This window comes from Nematolebias whitei, chromosome 17, assembly GCF_014905685.2.
Source record: "Nematolebias whitei isolate Nwh7 chromosome 17, NemWhi1, whole genome shotgun sequence".
Taxonomy (NCBI): domain Eukaryota; kingdom Metazoa; phylum Chordata; class Actinopteri; order Cyprinodontiformes; family Rivulidae; genus Nematolebias; species Nematolebias whitei.
The window spans coordinates 8,929,816-8,957,581 of NC_056514.1; the positions used below are offsets into that span (position 1 = coordinate 8,929,816).

General features: G+C 45.1%; 1 protein-coding gene across 1 annotated transcript in view; it reads left to right on the forward strand.

Moving 5' to 3' along the window:
- fmn2b (formin 2b) overlaps positions 1 to 21,815 on the forward strand; it is a 49,936-nt gene extending 28,121 nt beyond the window's left edge. The window contains exons 5-9 of the mRNA XM_037691580.1: positions 6 to 405; positions 980 to 1,124; positions 5,725 to 5,812; positions 11,505 to 11,566; positions 21,720 to 21,815. Of these exons, the coding sequence (XP_037547508.1) occupies positions 6 to 405; positions 980 to 1,124; positions 5,725 to 5,812; positions 11,505 to 11,566; positions 21,720 to 21,815 (791 nt within the window). The remainder of the gene's footprint in view (positions 1 to 5; positions 406 to 979; positions 1,125 to 5,724; positions 5,813 to 11,504; positions 11,567 to 21,719) is intronic.
- Positions 21,816 to 27,766: the final 5,951 nt, after the last annotated feature.

Consider the following 27,766-nt stretch of genomic DNA (forward strand, 5'->3'; position numbering starts at 1 on the left):
TCCAGGTTTTGCAGGTCCACCTCCTCCTCCACCACCACCTCTTCCAGGTTTTGCAGGTCCACCTCCTCCTCCACCACCTCCACCTCCTCCAGGTTTTGCAGGTCCACCTCCTCCTCCTCCACCACCACCACCTCCACCTCCTCCAGGTTTTGCAGGTCCACCTCCTCCTCCTCCACCACCACCACCTCCTCCAGGCTGTGGGCCCCCTCCTCCCGCTCTTCCACCAGGAGCCATCAGTGTTGCCTTGGCTCCTCTGGGAGCACTGGGTTTCCTGCCACCCCCACTGCCTTTGGATCTGTATTCTCAGGCTTTATCACAAGAGAAGCTGCCAAGGAAAGCTGCGGTGGAGCCACCCAGACCCATGAAGCCACTCTACTGGACCAGGATTCAGCTACACCCCAAAAAGTATTGATGTATATTATTACTGTTATTTTTCTATGGTGTCTAATGGCTCAAAAGAGAATGAAAAGAGGAGCAGTCCTTGATGGTATGCATATTGCCAGCTGCCTTTATTACTAGAGTTTTAAGGCAACGTCACAAAGTAAATTTTTATGTTGCTGATTGTTCATGAACAGGCGGCATTCCCTGGATGTTTTGGTGGGTCTGGACCGCCCCCACTTTGGAAAAAAAACAAAAACAAAACAGAGATCAGACCCAATACTACATTTTTTTTAGGAAGCTTTACTTTGAAGAACTATTATAATAAGAAAGTATATCCACCATTTATATATAGGCAAAAACTATGTCTTTCAAAAAATATACTCCTCCCAGCCTAATGGCAGTTTAGTCCTATGTAAATATTACAGGAAAATGTGATTTATATTTTTCTTTAAAATGGTTTTGCACAGTCCTCACTTAGTGCACATTCCATCATTATTGCTTCAAAGTCATACTTTCTTGTCTTTTTTATACAAATAATTTGCAAGTTGTCTTTGATTGGGACTATTGTTTAAATCTTTTGCTGATATATATTTTCCAGAGAGATTGCTTCTTCACTGGTGTGGGAAACAATTGAGGAGCCTGAAGTGGACTTTGATGAGTTTCTGGAGCTGTTCTCCAAAAAAGCTGTTAAGGAAAAAAAGCAACCACTCTCTGATACCATAACTAAGACCAAGGCGAAACAGGTCGGTGTGTTAAAGATTACTCTACATGAACTAAAATCTTAAATATTATTAATTAAATTTAACCCTCAGAAAGTCCTTTAATCTTTAAGTTTAGGACAATGTGATTCTTAGCAGAAAATTCAACCACCTTACTTAACTGCTGAATTTTTTTATATATATATTAAGTTTATATAAATGTGTGTGTGTAGATATATGTATATATACAGTATATATACAGTATATATATATATACTGTATATATATATATATATATATATATATATATATATACACACATATATATATATATATATATATACATATATATATACATACAGTAGTCACTTGTTTATAGCGGATGTTAGGGACCATGCCCCACTACCATCCCCCATGTGATAAGTGAAAAACCATGAAGTAAGGATGCAGTAGTCCAAGTTCAAGTTCAGTTCAAATAAGTTTTACGAACGAAATTATGTACACAAGTAGTAGTAGTTGTAATAAGTAGTAGTTTATTTTAGTATTTTCTGTAGTTGCAGTAAGTTTTAAACCCTTCCCACTCTCTTGCAATGTTCCTAACAATTTTCTAAACTCTTATACCTTTTTTAAAATTATACATTTAAATGGGTACTCACCACAGAAGATGAAGAAGAGATGGAGGTAAAGAATTAACTGTCCAATGATGATGATGAAGGTGATGAAGATGAGATTAAACCAGGCGCTTTGGCTTCATCCTTCATAATAAAAGTGTGAGATAGCATCCTTTTCCATCCCTTTCGTTCATGTTAAAAACTTGTTCAGACCTGTAGACCACCTTGGTGATCAGATCTTTGAACTCGTGTTAACAAACTCTTCCATTCCTGCTGTCAGCGGACGCAGCCTCTCTGTGCAGAGAAACACTTTTTAATCCAAATCTTTTTTTTAATTTGTCAAACCATCACTTACTGGCACTAAATGCAACTAAATGCTGCTTCCTCCAGCTCCTGCAAGACAATCACGAATATACTTATTTAGCATCTTTCTATCTTATCAAGTCACTCAAGGAACTTTACTCTACTATATGTGCCCTCATTTACCCATTCATACAGCACTCTATTATATTTATACAAATAATAATCAGTGCTTTATAACATTCATGCACCAATGGGACACACATCGGAGGGAATGAGGGGTTCAGTGTCTTACCCAAGGACACTTTGGCAGGTGACTGATGGTGGAATAGAACCCCCAACTCTTGCATTGGAAGACAACTGCTCTAACCACTCAGCCACAGTCATCTGTGAGGGTAAAGAGCTGATCCGCTTTCGATACTGTTGACCACAGTATCCTCATCTCTCGGCTTGAACACTGGGTTGGGATTACAGGTGCTGCATTAGACTGGTTCCGCTCATACCTCTCTGACAGGAGTTTTTGTGTGAAGGTGGGTAAAAATCTATCCACTTCAATGCCTCTTTCCTGCGGTGTCCCGCAGGGCTCGATTCTCGGACCCCTTCTATTTTCACTCTATCTGCTTCCGCTGGGGTCGATCCTAAGAAAACATGGTATTCCATTCCATTGCTACGCCGATGACTGTCAGATCTACCTGCCACTGAAACCAGCCAGTGCTTGTTCCGTCCACCCTCTTCTCAAATGTCTGGACGACATTAAGACATGGATGGCTTCAAATTGTCTAAGTTTTAACGACCAGAAGACTGAAGTCATTGTCTTTAGCCCTAGCTCAGCTGCCTCCTCTTATCCTGTGAACCTGGACTCCCTTCAGCCTTATCTGAAGCACTCTGTTAAAAACCTTGGAGTGGTTTTTGACTCGGATTTTAAGTTCGACAAACAGATCAGTTCAGTTCTGCAGAGAAGCTTCTTCCAACTGCGGCAGGTAGCTAAGCTCAAGCCAGTGCTGTCTAGACCCGACCTTGAGACACTAGTCCATGCATTCATCACAACCCGCCTGGACTATTGTAATTCACTGTATGCTGGGGTCAGCCAGGCCTCTATCTCACGGCTACAGCACGTCCAGAATGCTGCAGCTCGGCTCTTAACCGGTACACCGAGGTATGAGCACATCACACCAGTTCTGTCCTCCCTACACTGGCTTCCTGTGAGAACTAGGATTGATTTCAAAATTCTCCTCCTGACCTATAAGTGCCTAAATGGCCTTGCACCCATCTACCTCGCTGAGCTACTGGAACCATATGTTCCCTCTCGGTCTCTGAGATCATCCGATCAGCTGCTTTTGGTTGTTCCAAAAACACGACTGAAGCTCCGAGGAGATAGGGCGTTTTCAGTCATGTGTCCCAAACTGTGGAACAACCTACCCCCCAACATTAGGCATGCCACCTCCCTTCCTGTGTTCAAATCCCTGCTAAAATCATATCTGTTCTCTCTGGCGTTTCATACTGTGTGGGTTGATTTAGTATATCTTGTTCCATGTCTTCATTTTAATGCTGTTGTTTTAATTTTTTAAGGTATATTCTTACTGCTTTTTATTTCTCAGTGTTACCCTTAGTGTTAAGCACTTTGATAACAGTCTATCTGTTTTAAATTGTGCTCTATAAATAAATATGACTTGACTTGACTTGACTTGATCCTGTGTCCCACAGCCAGGATGGAACCTGGATTGTTCCTCCTGGAGCTGAGGTTCAACAAATAATCGGCTTTGCTTCTCCAGTACCCATGCTTTTGCCTCAGCAACAGCAAAGGCTGCTGACCACTTGGGTCTCCAGTACTCCTCAGCTGTCTCTGGAGTCCTACCAGCCAACAAGGCTTGATAAGACTCCTTCTTCAGCTTGACAGCCTCCCTAACGAGGGGTGTCCACCACCGAGTTCGAGGATGGCCACCACAACAAGCACAGACAGCACTGCGGCCAGAGCTCAAGGCAGCTACTTCAACAATTAAGTTACAAAACATGGACTATTCTGGCTCAATGTCCCCCACTTCAGCTGGGATGCAGTTAAATCTCTCCTGGAGGTGTGAGTTGAAGAGTTTTCTGTCGGGTTTTCTGCCAGGTGTTCCCAGCAAACCCTCACTTAACTTTTGGGTCTACCTGGTCTGTCCAGCATCTTTCCTCACATCTGATCCAAGTCATTACCAGGTGCTGATCAGTTAACAGCTCAGCTAGACTTTTCACCTGAGTGTCCAGAAAAATGGCCCCAAATCAGATGAGATGACTGCAAAGCTGATTACATTTATCTACAACATAGGTCATCTTGGTGCCAAGTGCACTTATGGACACCTTTATGTTTGAACATATGAGGGGCGGCTGTGGCTGAGTGGTTAGAGCAGTCGTCTGCCAATGCAAGAATTGGGGGTTCAAGACACTGAACCCCTCATAGCCTCTGATGTGTGTCCCATCAGTGTATGAATGTGATCTAAAGCACTGATTAGTCTCATTAGAATGATTTGTTCAATTAGCTTTGTAGAGATCTAGTAGAGTGCTGTATGAATTGGTAAATGAGGACACAGATTGTAGTGTAAAGCGCTTTGAGTATCTTGAAATAAGATAGAAAGGCGCTATATAAGTACAGTCCATTTACATATGTTCGTGATGGACAAGCTATGACTAGCACAGAAGTCCAACAATAAAACACTGCTTGGGTTCAGATCAGAGAGGCTGTTCCTCCCAGTCACTCCCCTCCAGGTCACACTATCATTACCCACGTGGGCATTGAAGTCCTCCAGCAGAATAAAGGAGTCCCCAGCTGACGCATCTTCCAGCACCCCCAACAAGGACTCCAAGAAGGCCATATACTCTGAACTACCATTTGGTGCATAGGCACAAACAACAGTCAGAGCCTGTCCCTCCACCCAAATGCAGGGAAGCCACTCTCCACAAGTCAGGGATTTAAAAGTAGACCCACACCAGCTTGGTGCCTCTCACCATGAACAACTACAGTGTGGAATAAGGTCCAACCCCTCTCAAGGAGATCGGTTCCAGAATCTATGCTGTGGATCAAGGTGAGCCCAACTATATCTAGTTGGTACCTCTCAACTTTATGCACAAGCTCAGGCTCTTTCCCCACCAGAAAAGTCATATTCCATGTCCCATGAGCCAGCTTTGGTAAGCCAGGGTCAGAGCACCAAGGCCCCTGCCTTCGGCCACTACCCATGGAGTCATGCACCCGACTCATATGGCCCCTCCTGCAGGTGGTGGGCCCACAAAAAGGCAAACCCATGTTGCTCCTTTGGGCTGAGCCTGACAGGGCCCCATGGGAAGAGACCCGGTCATCAGGCACTTGCCCACAAGCCCCTTCCCCAGGCCTGGATCCAGGGTGGGACCCCAGTAACACATCCAGGCAAGGGACCCTGAGCTCCTTGTTGTTGTTGTTTGTCCATAAAAAGTCTTCTGAATCGCTCTTTGTCTGGCCTGTCATCTAGAACCAATCTGCTTTGGGAGACCCTGTGAGTGGCAATTAAAATTGCCCCAACAGCATAGCCCCTAGGATCATTCAGGCACAAACTCCTCCACCACGATAAGATGGTGATTCAAGGAGGAGAGCAAAAATTTTATTTTGTAAACATTCTGTTTTTGGTTTAGATTGGTGCTGTTCCAAATAATCAAATATATCACTTTTTGGTAAAATAATTTCATACAACCATATTTAATTTTGTGTCTGATCTTTTTTTTTTTAGGTTGTGAAGCTTCTAAACAATAAACGCTCTCAGGCAGTTGGGATCCTCATGTCTTCTTTGCATCTTGACATGAAAGACATCCAGCATGGTGAGCTAAACTCATGTTTATTTATGTTAATTGAGCTTCTTTCACACATTTTCAAGTTAGATGTATCTCTAGACTAAAGACCAAATTTCTACCTGGATGTCATTTTTGAAATGATCATGTAGGAATGGGATATTAAAATCATGTGCCTCAATTTTCTTCTTCACTCACTCTCGTGCAAGGCAGACGCCTTTTCTTCCCTCTCCCGTTCTCCTCCTGCTTTTTGCTCTCTGTCTTGTGTATCGGAACTCCTATTTACACATCTTCCGAAATGGAAAACTACTATCATGGATCTGATTAGCTGGACTTTCAACGCAATTGATAAAATCTTTTCAACAAAGCGACAGGGACTTTGAGGGAGAGCCCTCATGCCCCGCTGAGATGCACACGGCAGGATATGTCATGGATCCGTGGGGAGTTTGGGAACTGATGTGCCTTTTCGTATTGTCTCAGGAGGATGCCGAAGATGTTTATATAACTGGAATCATGATAGCAGGGTATCTGCTTTTTGGCACTGGTGGATTCGTATGTTATCGGCTATTGAAGAAAACGGCAGTAGCAGTTTCAGCCATGGCAAAACTGCTGAGTCTGTGTGAAAGTTTGGTTTGTGCTTCTAGCACTCAAAATCAGCTGATTTACGAGTTAAACCACAAGATGGAAGCAATTTGTGAGAATCGCAGACCATCTGCAGCTTCTGGGACTGGCTAGCATGTTGGAGATGACCTTGGAGGGGGCTCATAAGCACGGACCAGTGGAATGCTCACAAATATGTCCATTTTGGATCGAAAGTACTAGCAGGATTCAAGGCTGATGAGAAAAAATAATCTGCCTGAAAAAAAATGACATCTTTAACTCCTCACTTACCCTGGCAACAGTTCCTGCCTGAAGGCTGCCACCATCATCCCAGTCCCAAAGAGCTCTACAATGACTGGTCTGAGTGGGTATGTTTACATGGACATAAGTAACCAGATCAAATGGCCGGTCGGAATAAAAGTGTGTCATGTAAACACTCCGTTCGGGTTATTTTTTGTGTATTCGGCGCGATCCGTTATAATTTGTGATCAGAACGAAACGGGTGGTTTACGCCGATCCGAAACCCGATCGGTGCTGTAGTATGACATATCCTGAGATATATTCATACTGTTAAAACGGATTCTTTCATTTTTCTGGACTGTATAACATGCATGCATTGAATTTAATAAAATGTGGACGTGAGACGTTAATTATCTTTGACTCACCAAACGAGTGGGTCATTTATTAACAGAATCAAGTTTAACACATCACACATTTACATTAATTGGCAAGAATTGAAAAATAACGACAGCTTATTAACCAGTTTTACAGGAGTGAGAACAATACGGCGATTGTTTTCCTCACTTTCAGCAGAACAGACGTCAAATCACACGGCGGTGATTTGAAAACTTTGCTTCAGACATTTCTAAAAATATCTGTAATTACTTTAGCAGATAGAAGAATTTTAAAGATGAAGTTTAGAGGAAGGGAGATGGTGTGTGTATGAGTGAAAAGTGTTGACAGGACGAGACTTCGTCAACAACAGTTCACCTCAACAAGTGGACTTCACATGAGTGGAGTCCGTCAGAGTTCCACCCAGAGGTGGAAGATTTATAATCCCATAAGACTCGGGAGAGCTCTGTGGTCATGTCCTGTTTCCTAGCACTGGAACTTTGACCCAACAGGAACTGGGGAGAACTAGGAAGTACCGACATTTAAAGAGCTCTATTTCCGGTGCATTTGAGAGCCTCTGATTGGTCGGTGGACCAGAACAGAGGTGTGTTTTGTGATGTAAGGTGTTATGAAAAGTCAAGGAAAAGATTAAGATTATTTAAGAACAGACAAAGAGATATTACGAAGAAACCAGACTTCGTGGAGTCTCTACTCCTAGTATCTTGCTGTAAAAGTTAAACATGACATTTCTTTTCAGTAAACTTTCAGTTGACCGAAGCTTGAACTTCGACACACTTACAAACTTTGCTCATTGAAGACAGAAAATCAGACAATGCATCATTCACCTGATTTCTTCTTTGAATGAGGATTAAAAATCATTATTACTGTTTTAAGTAAATAAAAATGAGTAGTTCACTTCAACATGTAAACATTGTTTGAACTAACACAATTTGATTATCAAAACATTTAAAATAGTAATGATCATAGAGAATAGTCTTTTTCCACTTGATTAATTCAAGAAAGAAAGTCTCAGGATGGGTCAACCTGTATTTCTGGATGCAAATCAATGAAATGACAGTTTCTGACCATATGATCCTAAGGTCAAGTTTTGAGATCAGGCTTAGTTCACTACAGTGCGCATGTAAACACTTGATCTGTTCGTTTTTATCTGATGGTGAAAAACTGACCTGACTGCGCATGTGCGACTTTGCCATTTCCGCCTGGCTAACGCTAATAATATTAGCATGTCAGGGAAGTAAAACTGGTCGGTGAGCGACACAAAATTTCTACTAGAAACTTTTAAAGAGCTCAAAATGATCTGTATCACATGTAGCTCAGTCAGGGAGTGCAATAACGTCTCCACCATCATTAAAACCTGTCGCGGGTCCATTTTGGGTGCTCAGGTTTGTTTACGTTCACCCGGAAGTAGAACTTCTTCTTCGGTGTTTTTTTTAAGGAGAGTTTACCACTCTGCGCATGTCAGTACTGCTGTTCAGAACAAAGCCCGCTGCATGTAAACGCTCATCATGAACAGATTGTGCCCATGTAAACAATACATTTGAATTATTCAAACAGAACACATTTCAATCCGGTCAAAGAATTCTGCGCATGTAAACATAGCTACTGACTACCAGCCAGTAGCCCTCTCCTCGATAGTCGCTAAATGGTTTAAAAAACTTGTCATGACTTACATCAGAACAACTATCAACATCAACGAGGACCCTCACCAGTATGCATACCACGAGAATCGATGAACAGAGAACACCATTTCCTCTGTGGTCCACACTGCTCTCACCCACCTGGAGCAGAAGGACTCCTATGTCCATATGCTCTTTGTGGACTTCACATCTGCCTTCAACACCATGATCCCCCAAACCCTGATGGTATAGTGGTGGTGGGATGCATCACAAACAATGATGAGTCCAGCTACAGGCAGGAGGTGGAACACCTGGAGAGCTGGTGCAGGAAGAATAACCTTCACATCAATGTGAAAAAGACAAAGGAGATGGTTGTGGACTTCAGAAGGAACAAACACACCTACCACCCCAACACAGGAGGATCTGCTGTGGAAGTGGTCTCCAGCTACAAGTACTTGGGTGTGCACCTGAACGATGACCTCAGCTGGGGAAACAACACTACTAACCTGATCAAGAAAGCACATCAGAGACTCTACTTCCTCAGGCGGCTTAGTCGAGTTGGACTGGGAAGCTCAGTCCTCACCTTCTACTACAGGTGTGGAGTGGAGAGTATCCTGTGTTCCAGCATCAACGTGTGGCATGGAGGCTGCACAGCTGCAGAAAGAAAAGCTTTACAGAGTGTGTGGTGAAGGCTGCACAGAAGTCTGGTCAGCCTCCCCACCATCACCAACATTTACACCTCCAGATGCAGGAAGAGGGCCACCTGCATCATGAAGGACCCCACTCACCCAGCACACACACTTTTTGCCCCACTCCCCTCGGGAAGGAGGTTGGGGAGCATTAAGTGTAGAACCACTAGACTGAGGAACAGCTTCTACCCTGAAGCTGTTAGATTCATAAGTCTCTAACCAGGATAATCTCTGTGAATCATATCATGTTGCTGCTGATCTGTTTCAATGTTGCTGCTGATCTCTTTCATGTTGCTGTGTTCATTCGTACTCATCTTCTCTCACAGACTCATGTTCATGCTGCTGTTCATGTATTGTTTCTATTGTTTCTATACTACTAGTGCTTAGTGTATTTTTAGTTAACACTTTTCTTAGTTCATATCTTAGATCTTATTACTGTTTTTCTTTTACATTTTAATACTTTGTTGGATGTAACTGGGACCATATGTACACAATTGCATTCCACCACATGTACCACATGTGATGGAATGACAAGTAAGGAGTCTTTAATCTTGAATTTATATTGTTTGGTGAGAGCATGTCAGCACCTGTATGTATAATTTGTTTGTGTGGTGTTAACTGATCTGGTGTCGGAGGGAAGGGTGAGGATGGGAGGGAATTGCTTTATGGTTTTATGTTTTGTTTTGTTCTATATTTATAAAAAAAAAAAAATGAATAAGCAGCATGGTGGCATAACTGGTAGAGCTGCTGACTCTTAGCAAGAAGGTTGTCGGTTCAAATCCAGGTCCGGGGGACTTTCTGGGTGGAGTTTGCATGTTCTCTCCGTGCATGCGTGGGTTTTCTCCAGATACTCCAGTTTCCTCCCACAGACCAAAAACATGCATGTAAAATTGTCCCTAGGTGTGAGTGAGAGAGTGAATGGTTGTTCGTCTCTATGTGTCCCTGTGATGAACTGGACTGGAGACCTGTCCAGAGTGTCCCCGACCCCTTGCACAGTGATTGCTTGACATGGGCACCAGCGACCCCTGCGACTCAAAAAAGGAAGAAGCGGGTAAAAGATAATGGATGGATGGATGATGGAATAAAAATACTTTGTTAAAAAAAAAAGTAAATGAACTTGAGATTTGCAAACCCCATTCAAATGTCTGATTCTCCTGAATACAGTTTTGTTTTTGTGGTTACACAAAAATATTATTCTAATTTACACATGAAGTTCAACAGTCACATACAGAGTGGGACACAATTATCTGATTCAATTCAATTAATTTTTTTTTTTTTTTTTTGACAGCTCCAAGTCACGACAGGTCGTCTCAGGGCTCCATACAAAAGCATTCACATACATTATAAAAACCAACTATTGATTATTTGCTGCTGTAAGTTTGTCTCTAAGTTTTATTATAGCTTCATCTGCATGGAAAGAGAAAGAATAATTAAAAAAAATTACATGAATGTGGTTTTCATGTTAATTATTTAAAGAAGTATATTCTCATCAAGCAAAACACTTCTCGGTAGAGCAACTTTCATTATCAAACATATTTCTTGTGGTAAAACATTTCTTGTAGTCAGCCACTAATTACAAGACATACTGTCAGTCAACTCCACCAACATGTTGAAGTGTCCCAAAGCAAGGCGCTGAACCCTCAATGCCTCTGATGTGTGTCCATCAGTGTATAAATGTGGTTTAAAGCACTGATTAGTCTCTATAGATTATTTACTCAGATTTGTTGTAGAGTGCTGTGTGAATGTGTTGGTAGATGGGTAGATGAGGGCACAGATACATAGCCTGTGCCCTCATTTACCCATCCACTTAGACAAAGTGCTGGGCTTGAAACACACTATATAAGTACAGTCCAATTTCCACTAGATTTGCACACATCTGAGGAGGAAATCTGACTCACTCCTATTTAAAGTAACTCGCATGATCAGTGGTTTCCAATCCCAGTTCTCAAGAACAAGATCATCCATGTTTTAGTTGTTTCCCTGCTCCAGCATACTTGGTTCAGAGATTGAATGACTTCCTCAGCATGTATTTGAGTTTTGTGGAAGGCTGTTAACCACCCATTCATTCATTTTAGGTGTTAAGAAAGACAAAACATTAAAACATGTTTGTTAGTGGCTTTGGATGACAGCTGGAGTGGTTAGTGAACACATTTGTGATCAGTTACTTTTTTCTCTGTTTCTTAGCCATCTTGAACTTGGACGACAACATTGTGGACATGGAAACCCTGCAGGCGCTGTATGAAAATGTGAGCTGCAGACAAACACTCTTCATTTTCATCTTACCGTAGTTTGTTAAACTGGAGTTGTTGGCTCATAAAGCCTCAAGAATCTGTTTTGTCCACTAAATGATACAGCTGAATCAGTTCAGTTTATTTTTATAACACCAGCCAATTCACAACAAACGTTGTCTCAGGGTATTGTACAAAAACATTTACATAATTATGAAATACCACTTACTGAAACATTTTCTTTCTAAGAAAGCCAGCAGATTGCATCAAATCTCCCATTTCATTCCAACCTCCCATTCTGAACAAGCACACAGGCGACACTGGAAAGTGATTCAGCTTTAATACCTCATGTTTTTTGGTGTAATGCTAAGAAAAATAAATGAAACTAATTACTGTAAATGCTTGCAAAAATACAGCCATCAAGTTGAGTGGCATGAGCAATTTGCACTTGTTTGGCTTCAGAACTCAGCAGAACACAAATGTCCTACCTGCACAATCTAAATATGGCCATCACAAACTCAGCAGGCATAAATAGCAATAATGTTTTCACACAGTAAGTTTCAGCTCTTTGTCCCAAGAGCCAACTTTGGTAAGTCAGGGTCAGAGAGCCAAAGCCCCCACCTTTGGCTAGCACCCATGACAATATGCATCTGACTCATGTGGCCCCTCCTGCAGGCTTGTGGCCCCACAGAATGCAAGCCAATGTAACACATACATGTACATAGATTTGCCTTCTGACCAGGCCACATGGGTAGAGGCTTGGTTACCTGATGCTGATTGCTGAGACCCTCCCCTAGGCCTGGTTCCAGGGCGGGGCCTGGTAACCCACATCTGGGTAAGGAACATCAAGCTTTGTGTTGTGCTGTGTCAATATGAATGCTCTAAATTGCTCTCTGTCTGGTCTGTCACCGTATACCAGTGGTGTCAAACTAAATTTAGTTCAAGGGCCCATTAAGATTTATTTGTTTTCCCATGGACTGTACTGGTAAAATCACAGGATAATATCCAATAAATAATGACCATTCAAAGTTTTTCCCATTCGATTGTTACAAGGAAAATGTTTATATTTAATCAACAATCCTGTTTTGAATCATTACGAACATGAGAAGTGCAATTTCAGCAGCACCACTCCCAAGTTTATCAAGTCCATGTGTTTTAGAACAGATCACAATGGATCTACAAAGAGACTAAACGTTTTGTCACAGGAATTTAAAATGAACAGCATTGATCTGGATGATTAGTTCCTGCCATATACATGAAATATTTATTCCAAAAAATACATAACATATTTTGATAAAAAATGTGTCCAAGCCCACTGCAGCAAATGTGTTCTTCAGATCTGCATCAAACTAAATTTAAAACATCTAAAAAAGTTAAATCTGGTCCTCAGGACATTCAAAAAAAAACAAAAAAAAAAACAAAGCAAAACAACCAAAAAAATGTAGAAACGTTTCATCTTTCATCCGAAAGACTTCCTCAGTCTGAGGTGCTGTATTCAGCTCAGTCTCTTAAATAGCACCTTCTCAGAGTGGATCAACCAGTTTGCTGCTGGCAACCAAAACCAGCTGCTCACATGGTCAAGAAGGACCATCAGCCTAACAATGGATCATTAGCACACTGATGGCTGTTTACTATTCACAGAGGGCTGAGTGATACTAGCAATAACAGCATTGTAAGAGGGGGACAGTTGAACACGGAGGCTCCACCCCTGTTTAATGATGGACGGTTTCTTTTCACAAAGATGGCCTCCTTTACGCCTCTCTCAAACCAGCATTCCTCTCTGTCCAGGATGTGAACATCTTCATCCCTGAAAGAGTGACCGCTGGCTTGGAGATGAGTGTAGACCGCAGAATCCTGGCCTGATGATGATGATCTTCTGTGCTGGGCCATCCATTTGGCCAGTGGCTGTTTAGTTTCCCTGATGTAAGACTGATCACAGCTTTCCTGACACTGAACAGCATACACAATATTATGCTGTTTGTGCCAGGGGACTGGATCTTTGGGATGAACCAGTCTTCGCCGTAATGTATTTTGGGGTTTAAAAGCCACTGGGACGTTATGTTTAGAAAATAAATATCTCGGTTTCTCTGATACTCCCTCAACATATGGACTGACCACTGGTCTGGGTCTGGGTTCCTCCTTTTCACCTGATGGCTGACTGGAGTCCTGTTTGGGTTTCTTCTCTGCTTTCAGGAAGGCCCAGTTAGGATATCCACATTGCTCTAGAGCCTGTCTAATGTGGGATTTCTCCCTCTGCCTGGCTCATGAGTTAGTGGGAACGCTGTCTTCTCTGTGATACAAAGTCCTGATGACTCCTAACTTGTGCTCCAAAGGGTGATGGGAGTCAAACTGCAAATACTGGTCTGTGTGGGTGGGTTTGCGGTACACCTCAGTTTGCCAATGTCCTCTATCAGAGACTGAGACCTCACAGTCCAAGAAAGCCAACCTGCCAATTTTTACATATTCTTGTGTGAACTTGATATATTTATCCACGGAGTTGATGTGGTCAGTAAAATGTTGGACTTCCTGAGATTTAAATTTTTAACATTTCAACAAGTTTTTTTTTAATCTATCCAGTGGACCTGAATTAACTTTGTTAGATGTGTTTTATGTCTTTCTTCCAATAGAGGGTAAGCCTGGACCTACATCTGGACCTGCCATTCTGTGTTTGTTTCTCATTCCTGTCCTCTCAAATCCCAGCTTGTCAAAGCAGATGGTCGCCTATCCTGAGCCTGGTTCTGTTGGAGGTTTCTTCCTGTTAAAAGGGAGTTTTTCCTTTCCACTCTAAACAGAGAGCTTTGCCTTACAGCTCAGCTCCCTCTTCACCACAACAGACCAGCACAAAATCTGCAATACTGCAAATGCTGCACAAATCTGTCCGTCAATCCCACAATCCATTCTTCCCGCACTCGTGAACAAAACCCTGAAATACTTGAACTCCTCCACTTGAGGCAGAACCTCACCCTCGACTGGAATAGAGCAATCCACTCATTTCCCACTGATGATCATGGCCACAGATTTGGAAGTGCTGAATCTCATCCCAGGCACTTCACACGCAGCTGTGAACAGCTCCAGTGAGAAGTGAAGATCATGGCATGATGACGCCAACAGAACCACATCATCCGCAAATAGCAGAGAAGGAATCTTGAGGCCGCTGAACCAGACTCGCTTTGCCCCCTGGCTGCACAGAGAAATTCTGTCCATAAAAGTTATGAACAGAATTGGGGCAGCCCTGGTGGAGTCCAACTCCTATCCCGAAAGGATCCGACTTACGATCAGCAATGCAAACCAAACTCTCGCACCGCTTGTATATGGAACAAACAGCCTGTAGCAATGGGCCCCCAATCCCATACTCATGGAGCATCCCCCACAGTGTACCTTGAGGAACATGGGCAAAAGCCTTCTCCAAGTCCACAAAATGCATGTAGACTGGCTGGGCAAACTCCCATGACCCCTCGAGGACCCTAGTGAGGGAAAAGAGCTGATCCAGTGTTCCACGGCCAGGATGGATCCCACAGTGTTCCTCCTGGATTTGATATTCAACCAACAATCTGTGCCAGGGAGGCTAAGGAGAATAATGCCCCTTCAATTGCAGCACACTTTCCAATCACCCCTTTCGAAGAGGGGAACTGTCTCCTAGTCTGCCAATCCAGTGGCACTTCTCCAGATGTCCATGTGATGTTGCAAAGGCATTTCAACCAAAACAGCCCCACAATATCTACAGGTCCTTCTCAAAAAATTAGCATATTGTGATAAAGGTCATCATTTTCCATAATGTAATGATAAAAATGAAACTTTCATATATTTCAGATTCATTGCACGCCAACTGAAATATTTCAGGTCTTTAATTGTTTTAATACTCATGATTATGGCATACAGCTCATGAAAACCCAAAATGCCTGTCCCAAAAAATTAGCATATTTCATCCCACCAATGAAAGACAAGTGTTTTTAATAAAAAAAACGCCAACCTTCAAATAATCATGTTCAGTTATGCACTCAATACTTGGTCGGGAATCCTTTTGCATGAATGACTGCTTCAATGCGGCGTGGCATGGAGGCAATCAGCCTGTGGCACTGCTGAGGTGTTAGGGAGGCCCAGGATGCTTCGATAGCGGCCTTAAGCTCATCCAGAGTGTTGGGTCTTGCGTCTCTCAACTTTCTCTTCACAATATCCCACAGGTTCTCTATGGAGTTCAGGTCAGGAGAGTTGGCAGGCCAGTTGAGCACAGTAATACCATGGTCAGTAAACCATTTACCAGTGGTTTTGGCACTGTGAGCAGGTGCCAGGTTGTGCTGAAAAATGAAATCTTCATCTCCATAAAGCTTTTCAGCAGATGGAAGCATGAAGTGCTCCAAAATCTCCTGATAGCTAGCTGCATTGACCCTACGTTTGATAAAACACAGTGGACCAACACCAGCAGCTGACATGACACCCCAGTGACTGTGGAAACTTGACACTGGACCTCAAGCAATGTGAATTATGTGTCTCCTCTCTTCCTCCAGACTCTGGGACCTTGATTTCCAAAGCAAATGCAAAATTTACTGTAATCAGAGAACATAACTTTGGACCACTCAGCAGCAGTCCCAGGCGAGATGCTTCTGACGCAGTCTCTTGTTCAAAAGTGGCTTGACCTGGGGAATGTGGCACCTGTAGCCCATTTCCTGCACACGCCTGTGCACGGTAGCTCTGGATGTTTCTACTCCAGAATCAGTCCACTGCTTCCGCAGGTCCCCCAAGGTCTGGAATCGGCCCTTCTCCACAATCCTCCTCAGGGTCCGGTCACCCCTTCTCGTTGTGCAGCGTTTTCTGCCACACTTTTCCCTTCCCACAGACTTCCCACTGAGGTGCCTTGATACAGCACTCTGGGAACAGCCTATTCGTTCAGCAATTTCTTTCTGTGTCTTACCCTCTTGCTTGAGGGTGTCAATGATGGCCTTCTGGACAGCAGTCAGGTCGGCAGTCTTACCCATGATTGCGGTTTTTAGTAATGAACAAGGCTGGGAGTTTTTAAAAGCCTCAGGAATCTTTTGCTGGTGTTTAGAGTTACGTCGTTGATTCAGATGGTTAGGTTAATAGCTTGTTTAGAGAACCTTTTCATGATATGCTAATTTTTTGGGACAGGCATTTTGGGTTTTCATGAGCTGTATGCCATAATCATCAGTATTAAAACAATTAAAGACCTGAAATATTTCAGTTGGTGTGCAATGAATCTGAAATATATGAAAGTTTCATTTTTATCATTACATTATGGAAAATATTGACCTTTATCACAATATGCTAATTTTTTGAGAAGGACCTGTAGATACTTACGGAAATCAGGGCAAATCTCATTCACCCCTGGATCCCTGCTGCCACGGACCTTTTAACTACTTTGGTGACCTCAGCCACAGATATGGATAGACCAACCCCAAAGTTCCCTGACAGCTTCCTCCATGTAAGACATGCCAGTGGGATTGAGAAGGTCAGAGAAGCATTCTTTCCACCTCCCAACTACATCACTGGTTGAGGACAACAGCACCTGACCTTCACTGTACACAGTATTAGTAAAGAGCTTCTTTCCCTTCCTAAGCTGCATGATGGTTTGCCAGAATCTCCTTGGAGCTTACCGAGAGTCTTTATCCTAGGCCTCATGGAATTCCTCCCACATCCAAATTTTTTGTCTCAACAACAGCCAAGACTGCAGACTGCTTGGCCTTCCAGAACTCCACAGCTGCCTCCGGAGTCCCACCAGCCATTCATCCATCCATCCATCCTCTTCCGCTTATCCAGGGTAAAGTCGCGGGGGTAGCAGCCTAAGTAGGGATGCCAGGATTTCCCACTCGCCAGCCACTTGGGCCAGCTCCTCCGAGGGAATCCCAAGGCGTTCCCAGGCCAGCCAAGAAACATAGTCCCTCCAGCGTGTCCTGGGTCGTCCTCTGGGTCTCCTCCCGGTGGGACATGCCCGGAACACCTCATCAGGGAGGTGTCCAGGAGGCATTCTAACCAGATGCCCGAGACACCTCAACATGCTCCTCTCGATGTGGAGACGCAGCAACTCTACTCTGAGTCCCTCCCAGATGACCGAGCTTCTCACCCTATCTCTAAGGGAGAGCCCAGACACCCTGCAGAGAAAACTCATTTCGGCCACCTGTACATGTGATCTTGTTCTTTCGGTCACAACCCAAAACTCATGACCATAGATGAGGGTAGGAACGTAGATCGACCGGTAAATTGAGAGCTTTGCTTTTTGACTCAGCTCTCTCTTCACCACAACAGACCGATACAGTGCCCGCTTCACTGCCAACGCTGCACCTATCCGCCTATCAATCTCCCGCTCTATTTTCCCCTCATACGTGTACAATACCCCGAGATACTTAAACTCCTCCACTTGGGGCAGGACCTCCTCCCTGACCCGGAGAGGGCACTCTACCCTTTTCCAGCTCAAGACCATGGCCTCGGATTTGGAAGAACTGATCCTCATCCCGGCTGCGTCACAATTGGCTACAAACTGCTCTAGTGAAAGCTGTAGATCATGACCTGATGAAACCAATTATCAATTATTAAACACATTATCTGCATAAAACAAAATAAATCCTAAGGCCACCAAAACGGATCCCCTCAACACCTTGGCTGCGCATAGAAATTCTGTCCATAAAAGTTATGAACAGAATCAATGACAAAGGGCAACCTTGGCGGAGTCCAACTCTCACTGGGAACAAGCCCGACTTACTGCCGGCAATGCGGACCAAGCTCTGACACCGCTCAGACAGGGACCTAACAGCCCGTATCAAAGAGCCTGGTACCCCATACTCCCAGAGTACCCCCCACAGGGCTCCCCAGGGAATGCAGTTGAACGCTTTCTCCAAGTCTACAAAGCACATGCTGAGCAAACTCCCACACACCCTCCAGAATCCTGCTGAGGGTGTAGAGCTGGTCCAGTGTTCCACGACAAGGACAAAAACCGTACTGCTCCTCCTGAATCCGAGGTTTGACTATCTGATGGACCCTCCTCTCCAGGACCCCCGAACAGACCTTACCAGCGAGGCTTAAAAGTGTGATCCCCTTGTAGTTGGAACACACTCTACGGTCCCCTTTTTGAATAGGGGGACCACCACCCCAGTCTGCCAATCCAGGGGAACTGCCCCCAATGTCCACGGAATATTGCAGAGTCTTGTAAGCCAACACAACCCCACAACATCCAGAGCCTTAAGGAACTCCGGGTGAAACTCATCCACCCCTGGGGCCCTACCACCGAGGAGCTTTTTAACCACCTTGGTGACCTCAGCACCAGAGACTGGAGAGCTCGACCCAAAGTCCCCAAGGCTCTGCTTCCTCAGTGGAAGACATGCCAGTGGGAGTGAGGAGGTCTTTTAAGTATTTTGCCCACCAACCACGACATCCTGAGTTGAAGTAAGCAGCACACCACCTCCACTATAAATAGTGTTGGTGGCATTCCGTTTTCTCTCCCTGAGATGCTGGATGGTTGACAAGAATCGCCTCGAAGCCGTACGGAAGTAATTCTCCATGGCCTCTCCGAACTCCTCCCATGCCCAAGTTTTTGCCTCAGTGACCACCTGAGCCGTATGCCGCTTGGACCGCCAGTACCCATCAGCTGCTTCCAGGGTCCCACAGGCCAAAACGGCCAGATAGGACTCCTTCTTCAGCCTGACAGCATCCCTCACCACCGTTGTCCACCAATGGATTTGAGGGTTACCGCCACGACAGGCACTGACAACGTTGTGGCCACACCTCAGATAAGCCACCTCGACAATAGAGGCGTGGAACATGGCCCACTCAGAATCAATGCCCCCCACCTCCCCTGGAACATGTTCAAAGCTCTTCCGGAGGTGGGAGTTAAAGCTCCGTCTCACGGAGACATGCGGTGAGTCCGACTATTTCTAGCTGGAACCTCTCAACCTCGCACACCAGCTCAGGCTCCTTCCCCACCAGAGAGGTGACATTCCACCTCCCAATAGCCAGCTTCTGTAGCTGAGTATCAGACTGCCAGGGTCCCCACCCTCTGCCACCACCTATCCCACATTGAACCTGACCCCTTTGGCCCCTCCCACAGGTGGTGAGCCCATGGGAAGGGGGACCCACATCTTCTCTTCGGGCTATGCCCAACTGGGCTCCATGGGTAAAAGCCCAGCCACCAGGCGCTCATCAACATGTCCCACCTCCAGGCCCAGCTCCAGAGTGGGGCCTTGGTGACCCACGTCTGGGCAAGGGAACATTGTTTCCATTAATTGTGTTCATCATAAGGGTTGGTCCCTCACCTAGGAACTGTCTGCCTTAGGTGACCCTACTAGGGGCATAAAGCCCCTGACAGCATAGCTCCTAGGATCATTGGGCACTCAAACCCCACCACCATGGTAAGGTGGCAGCCCAGGGAGTCCCACCAGCTAACAAGGCCCAATAGGACTCCTTCTTCAGCTTTACAGTCTACCTAACCCGGGGTGTCCACCACCGAATTTGGAGAGACCACAAGCCACCACGAGAAGCACTGACAAGCTTGAGGCCACAGCTCAAAGCAGCTACCTCAACAACTGATGTGCGAAACATGGCCCACTTGGACTCAATGTCCCCCACCTTAGCTGGGATGCGATCAAAGCTCTCCCAGAGGTGTGAGTTGAAGATCTTCCTAACAGGTACTTCTGCCAGGTGTTCCTAGCAAACTCTCACTAGATGTTTAGCTCTAACCGGTCTGTTCGGCATCTTACCCCATCATCTGATCCAGCTCACTACCAGGTGGTGATCAGTTGACAGCTCAGCTCCTCTCTTCACCCTAGTGTCCAAAATAAATTGCCACAGAAATTGCACCCTATCATCCACCAGGGAAAACTCCAACACACAGGCACCAAGTCAGGGGGCTAAAAGTAGACCCATGCCAGCTTAGCGCCTCTCACCATGGGCAATTCTAGAGTGGAAGAAAGTCCAGCTCCTCTCAAGGAGATTGGTTCTGGAGCCCACGCTGTGCATCAAGGTGAGCCCAACTATATCTAGTCAGTACCTCTCAACCTCACGCACAAGCTCAGGCCCCTTCCCCACCAGAGAGGACATATTGGGACATGTTCCTTGTCCCAGGATCCAGATTTGGTAAGCCAGGGTCAGAGCACCAAGGCCCTTGCCTTTGGCTGCTGCCCATGGCATCATGCACCCGACTTGCATTGCCCCTCCCATAGGTGATGGGCCCACAGGAAGGCAAACCCATGTAGCTCCATTGGGCTGAGCCCGACCAGACCCCATGGGTATAGACATGTCACCAAGCACTCGCCGACGAGCTCCTCCCCCAGACTTGGCTCCAGAGTGGGGCCCCGGTAACCCATGTCCGGGCAAGGGACACTGAGTTCCTTGTTATTGTTTGTCCATATAAGTCTGCTGAATTGCTCTTTTTCTTGCCTGTCACCAAGAACCAATCTGCCTTGGGAGACCCTACCAGGGGCAATTACAGTTGCCCCTGACAGCATAGCTCCTAGGATCATTCAGTATCACAAACTCCTCCACCATGATAAGGTGGCAATTCAAGGGGTATGAAGAAAACAGTTATCAAAAAGGACAACAAATGCGCTAGTGCTTGATGACCCCTTCACATTTCTGCCTGCCACCACAAAAATACATGCCTAGAACCGCCATTGATTTTAAGTTAATCGATAACTCTAAATTGTCCCTAGGTATGTGTGAGAGTGTCAAGGGTTGTTTGGCTTGTTTGTTTCTTTGTGTCTTTGTAATGGACTGGTGACCTGTCCAGGGTGGTCCCTGCCTCTTGCACAGTGTATGCTGGACATGAGCACCAGTGACTTGGAAAGAAAGAAGTGGGTAAAGATAAAAGCTGAATGAGCGGATGTTCTGTTGCTGTGCATGGATGGTAAAGATAAAAGCTGAATGAGCGGATGTTCTGTTCCTGTGTATGGATGGTAAATATTTGAAATGGTGTAATTTTATGTCATCGGATCAGTCTTTTTTGTTTCAAGTACCCAGAATTTAGAAGACTTCCCAAAAGGGGTCATTCCAGTTAAACAGTAAATATTTATAGTAGTCTTTTTTTACATTTTTTTATACTGATTTGCTGCTTGATCACTCGGGCAAGTGAATATTAACAACACTATAGTGCACATCTTTATTTTGGTGTTAAACAAAAGTTAAAAAAAATCTGGAACAGACTAAATAAGTTTATTGTGTCTCTTCACAGAGGGCACAACAGGAGGAGTTGGAAAAAATTGAAAAGCACATAAAATCCTCTAAAGACAAAGAGAACGCCAAGCCTCTGGACAAACCTGAACAGTGAGTGTTTTTCCAGGATTTCAACTATTTTTGTGTGAAAGATAAGACAGCAAACCCACTGTTGTTTTTGTTTTGCCGTTTAGTTTCTTCAGTATGTTTGTCCAATTAAACTGCATCTTTTCACTTTATTTATATAATGCGTGTACATGTACATGACATATATACATACACACATACACATATACACACATAAATAAATAAACACATACATATACATATATATACACGTGTGTGTGTGTGTGTGTGTGTGTGTGTGTGTGTGTGTGTGTGTGTGTCATGGTCAGCGGCCCCCGCTGACCCCCCATCAGCCCCTGTCTCACACTCACAGCCCCATCATGTCATGTTTTCTGCTCCTCTTTTGTCATGCTGTTTTTCTTCTGTCATTAACCACTCCTCCCTCTGCACTTTCAGCTCATCAGCCCTGATTCACTGCACCTGTTCTTTGCCTTATTTAAAGAGTTCCACTTTCGCTTGTCCTTTGCTGAATTATTAAACCTCCCATGGTCCCTGATAGTGAAGCCTTCAATCTTAGTATATGGTATCATAGTTTTGTATCCTTGCCTTGAACCCTTGCCTGCTTTTTGACTCCTCGCCTTGCCTTGCCCCTTTCTGGATTTGTCTGCATATCTGACCACGGTAACGACTCTTGCTCTCCCTTTGACTACTATTTTGGATCATGACTCGGCCCTGTTCTTGCTTCTCTGCTTCAACGTGCTTGACCCTTGCTACGACCATTGGACCACGCCTCTGGATTTCACCTGCCATGTACATACTGAGAAGATTGGACTCCTGCCTGTTGAGAGGACTATATATATATATATATATAGTATACTTATACTGTTTGTGTTCTGCCTTTTGTGAGTTACACAGGATTAAGAGTTTTATAAGCTGCCCTTTAACTTCTTCTGGTGGTTTATTTGTAATATTGCTTTGGTTACTTGGAAAAAAATAGAGGAAGTAGAAAATCCAAGATGGCTGAACGTAAAGCTGATGTGTTAATTTGTTAAGCTGATATCAACCGTAAAATGCTACATTGCCTTGGATGATATTTGTCCGTAAGTTTGGGTTATGACAACAATAATAACTGTCTCTTGTTTTGTGTAAGTATGGAATGATAACTTGAGTTGAGTTGATAACTTTTTTGAGTTTTGAACATGTTTTTATTAGCTTGCAATAAGTATGTAACAAGCTAGGTTGTGTTGTCCATCCATCCATCCATCCATCCATCCTTCCATTGATTATCTTCTGCTTGTTCCCAAGTCAGGTCCAGTGGTCAGCAGCTTGAGCAGGGAGGCAATGGCATCTCTTTCCAGAGACACCTCTTCCAGCTCTTTTGAGAGGATTCTGTCATTCCCAGGCCAACCAAGAGATATGGTCTTTCGAACATGTCTTGGGTTTTGCCTGAGGTCTTCTCTCAGTCAAACATACCTGAAGCACCTCCGTTGGAAGACACCCAGGGAGCATCCTTTCCAATGTACCCCGAGGAACAAGGTCAAACGCCTTTTCCAAGTCCGAAAAACACATTTAGACTGGATGGGCAAGCGCCCATGACCCCTCGAGGACCTTAGTGAGGGTAAACAGCTGATCCAGTGTTCCACGGCTGGGACAGAACCCTCATTATTCCTCCAGGATCTGAGGTTTGACCAACAATTGGACTCGCTTCTCCATCCAACCATCCTTTTTCTTCCGCTTATCCAGGGTCGGGTCACGGGTGTAGCAGCTTAAGTAGGGAGGTCCAAACTTCCCTCTCCCCAGCCACCTGGGCCAGCTCCTCCGGGGGAGTCCCAAGGCATTCCCAAGCCAGCCAAGAAACATAGTCCCTCCAGCGTGTCCTGGGTCTTCCCCTGGGTCTCCTCCCAGTGGGACGTGTCCAGAACACCTCACCAGGGAGGCATCCAGAAAGCATCCTAACCAGATGCCCGAGCCACCTCACCTGGTTCCTCTCGATGTGGAGAATCAACAACTCTACTCTGAGTCCCTCCCAGATGACCGAGCTTCTCACCTTATCTCTAAGGGAGAGCCCAGCCACCCTGCGGAGAAAACTCATTTCAACCGCTTGTATCCGAGATCTCATTCTTTCAGTAGCAACCCGAAGCTCATGGCCATAGATGAGGGTAGGACTGTAGATCGACTAGTAAATTAAGTGCTTTGCCTTTTGACTCAGCTCTCTCTTCATCACGACAGACTAGTACAGCGACCACTTCACTGCGGACGCTGCATCGATCTCTCGCTCCATTTTTCCCACATTCGTGAACAAGACCCCGAGATACTTGAACTTCTCCACTTGGGACAGGACCTCCTCCCCAATCTGGAGAGGGCACTCTACCCTTTTCCGGCTCAAAACCATGGCCTCGGACTTGGAGAAACTGATCTTCATCCCGGCCGCGTCACACTCTGCTGCGAACCGCACCAATGAAAGTTGTAAATCACAACCTGTTGAAGCCAATAGGACCATATCATCAGCAAAAAGCAAAGACTTGAGCCTAAGATCACCAAAATGGATCCCCTCAACACCTTGGCTGCACCTAGAAATTCTGTCCATAAAAATTATGCACAGAATCTGTGACAAAGGGCAACCTTGGCAGAGTCCAACTTTCACTGGGAACGAGCCTGACCTACTTCCGGCAATGCGGACCAAACTCTGATACCGGTCATACAGGGACCTAACAGCCCATATCAAAGGGCCTGGTACCCCATACTCCCAAAGTACCTCCCACAGGGTTCTCCGAGGGATGCGGTCAAACGCTGTCTAAGTCCACAAAGCACATATATACTGGTTGGGCAAACTCCCATGCACCCTCCAGGACCCTGCTGAGGGCATAGAGCTGGTCCAGTGTTCAATGGCAAGGATGAAAACCACACTGCTCCTCCTTAATCCGAGGTTTGACTATCCGATGGACCATGCTCTCCAGAACCCCTGAATAGACCTTACCAGGGAGGCTTAAGAGCATGATACCCCTGTAGTTGGAACACACTCTACAGTCCCCTTTTTTAATAGGGGGACCATCACCCCAGTCTGCCAATCCAGGGGAACTGCCCCAATGTCCACGCAATATCACAGAGTCGCATAAGCCAACACAACCCCAAAACATCCAGAGCCTTAAAGAACTCTGGGCGAATCGCATCCACCCCTGGGGCCCTGCCACCAAGGAGCTTTTTAACTGCCTCAGTGACCTCAGCACCAGAGATTGGAGAGCCTGACCTCAGGCTCCGCTTCCTCAGTGGAAGATGTGCCGGTAGAAGACTCGCTTCTCCAGTTCCCCTAAATAGACCTTACCAGGGAGACTAAAGAGACTGATGCCCCTATAATTGAAGCACACCTTCCAGTCCCCTTTTTTGAAGAAGGGAACAACCACCCCAGTCTGTCAATCCAGTGGAGCTGCCCCAGATGTCCATATGATGTTGCAAAGGCATGTCAACCAAGACAGCCCCACATAATCCAGACCCTTAAGAAAATCAAGGCAGATCTCGTCCTCCCCCGGAGCCCTGCCACCACAGAGCTTTTTAACTACCTCTGTGACCTCAGCCACGGTTATGGACAGACCAACCCTGAAGTCTCCCAACTCAGCTTCCTCCAGGGAAGACATGCTGGTAGGATCGAGAAGGTCCAAGAAGTATTCCTTCCACCTCCTGACAACATCACTGATTGAGATCAACAGTACCCCACCTTCAATGAACACAGCTTTCATAAAGTGCAGTTTCTGCCTCCTCAGCATCCTGATGGTTTGCCAGATTCTCCTCTGAAACAACCTGGAGTCTCTAGCCAAAGCCTCACCAAACTCCTCCCACATCCAAGCTTATGCCTCAGCAACAGCCAAGGCTGCAGACTGCTTGGCCCTCCAGTACTCCTCAGCTGCCTCTGGAGTACCACAAGCCAGCAAGTCCTGATAGGACTCCTTTTTAAGCTTGACAGCCTCCCTAACCCGGGGTGTCCACCACCAAGTTCAAGGATGGCCACTGTGAGAAGCACTGACAACCTTGTGTCAATAGGTCAAGGCAGCTACCTCAAAAACTAAAGTATGGAACATGGCCCACTTGGACTCATTGTCCCCCGCCTCAGCTTGGATGCAGTTAAATATCAGGATGTGTGAATTGAAGATCTTTCTGACAGTTTCTTCTGCCAGGGATTCCCAGCAAACCCTCACTACATGTTTGTGTCTACCAGGTCTGCCTGGCATCTTTCCCCGACATCTGATCCAACTCACAACCAGGTGATCAGTTGACAGCTCAACTCCTCTTTTCACCTAAGTGTCCAAAACAAATGACCGCAAATCAGATGACATGACTACAAAATCAATAATCAATCTACCAGTACAATCTAGGGTGTCCTGGTGTCAAGTGTACTTATGGACACCCTTATGTTAAAACATGGTGTTCATGATGGACAAACTATGACTAGCAAGTCCAACAACGTAACACCATTTGGATTCAAATCAGAGTGGCCATTCCTCCCAGTCACACTCCTCTAGGACACACTGTCATTACTCACGTGGGCATTGAAGTCCCCCAGCAAAAAAAAGGAGTCCCCATCTGTCACTCCTTCCTGCACCCATGCAAACAACTCCAAGAAGGCCAGATACTCCAAACTGCCATTTGGTGTGTAGGCACAAACAACTGTCAGAACCCATCCCTCGCCCAAAAGTGTAGGGAAGCTACTGGGGAAAACACCAACATACAGGCACTAAGTTGGGGGGCTAAGAGTAGAACCACACCAGCTTGGCACCTATCACCATGGGTAACTCCAGAGTGGAATAAGGTCCAGTCCCCCTCAAGGAGACTGGTTCCAGAACCCATGCTGTGTGTCAAGGTGAGCCCAACTATATCTAGTTGGTACCGCTCAACCTCACGCACAAGCTCAGGTCCTTCCCTGCTAGAGAGTCAAGTCATCAAAGTTATTTATAAAGCACATTTTAAAACAGCAATTATCAAAACGATGAAAAAAAAAAGGTAGTAGTTAAATGAAAAAACAAAAAATAATTAAAAGAATCAAAAGAAAAACAAACCACAAAATCAATAAAATACTAAAACAACTCACACTGGTTTAAAAGTCAATGAAAATAGATGAGTTTTAAAAAGTGATTAAAAACAGGAAGTGAAATGGACTGTCTAATGTTGGGGGGTAGATTGCTCCAAAGTTTAGGGGCCACAACTGAAAAAGCTTGATCTCCTCTGAGCTTCAACTTAGTTTTTGGTATAACCAAAAGCTGCTTGTCAGATGATCTCAGCACCCAAGAAGGAACATCCATCCATTCATTATCTTTTACCCGCTTCTTCTATTTTGGGTCACGGGGGTCACCGGTGCCCATGTCCAGCAATCACTGTGCGAGGGGCGGGGTACACCCTGGACAGGTCGCAAGTCCATCACAGGGACACATAGAGACAATTGAGACAAACAACCATTCACTCGCTCACTCACACCTAGGGACAATTTTAGAGCTACCAATCAGCCAAACATGCATGTTTTTGGTCTGTGGGAGGAAACCGGAGTACCCGGAGAAAACCCACGCATGCACGGAGAGAACATGCAAACTCCACCCAGAAGGGACTCCGGACCTGGATTTGAACCGGGGACCTGCTCGCTGAGAGGCAGCAGCTCTACCAGTTGCTCCACCGTGCTATGCCCCAAGAAGGAACAATTAAATTCAATTAAATTTCAATTCATTTTTTATATAGCACAAAGTCACAACAGAAGTTGTCTCAGGGCATGGTACAAAAACATTCACATACATAAAAAGTCAGTTAGTAAAGATATCTATCTAAGGAAGCAGCAGATTGCAATGAATCTCCATTCCGTCGCCATCTACCATCCTGAGCAAGCACAAAGACAACAGTGGAAAGGAAAAATTCCCTCATATCATAACGGGACAAAACCTCCAGCAGAACCAGGCTCAGGACGAGCATCCATCTGCTTCGACCGACTGGATTTGAGAGGAAGGAAGGAGAAACAGACACAGA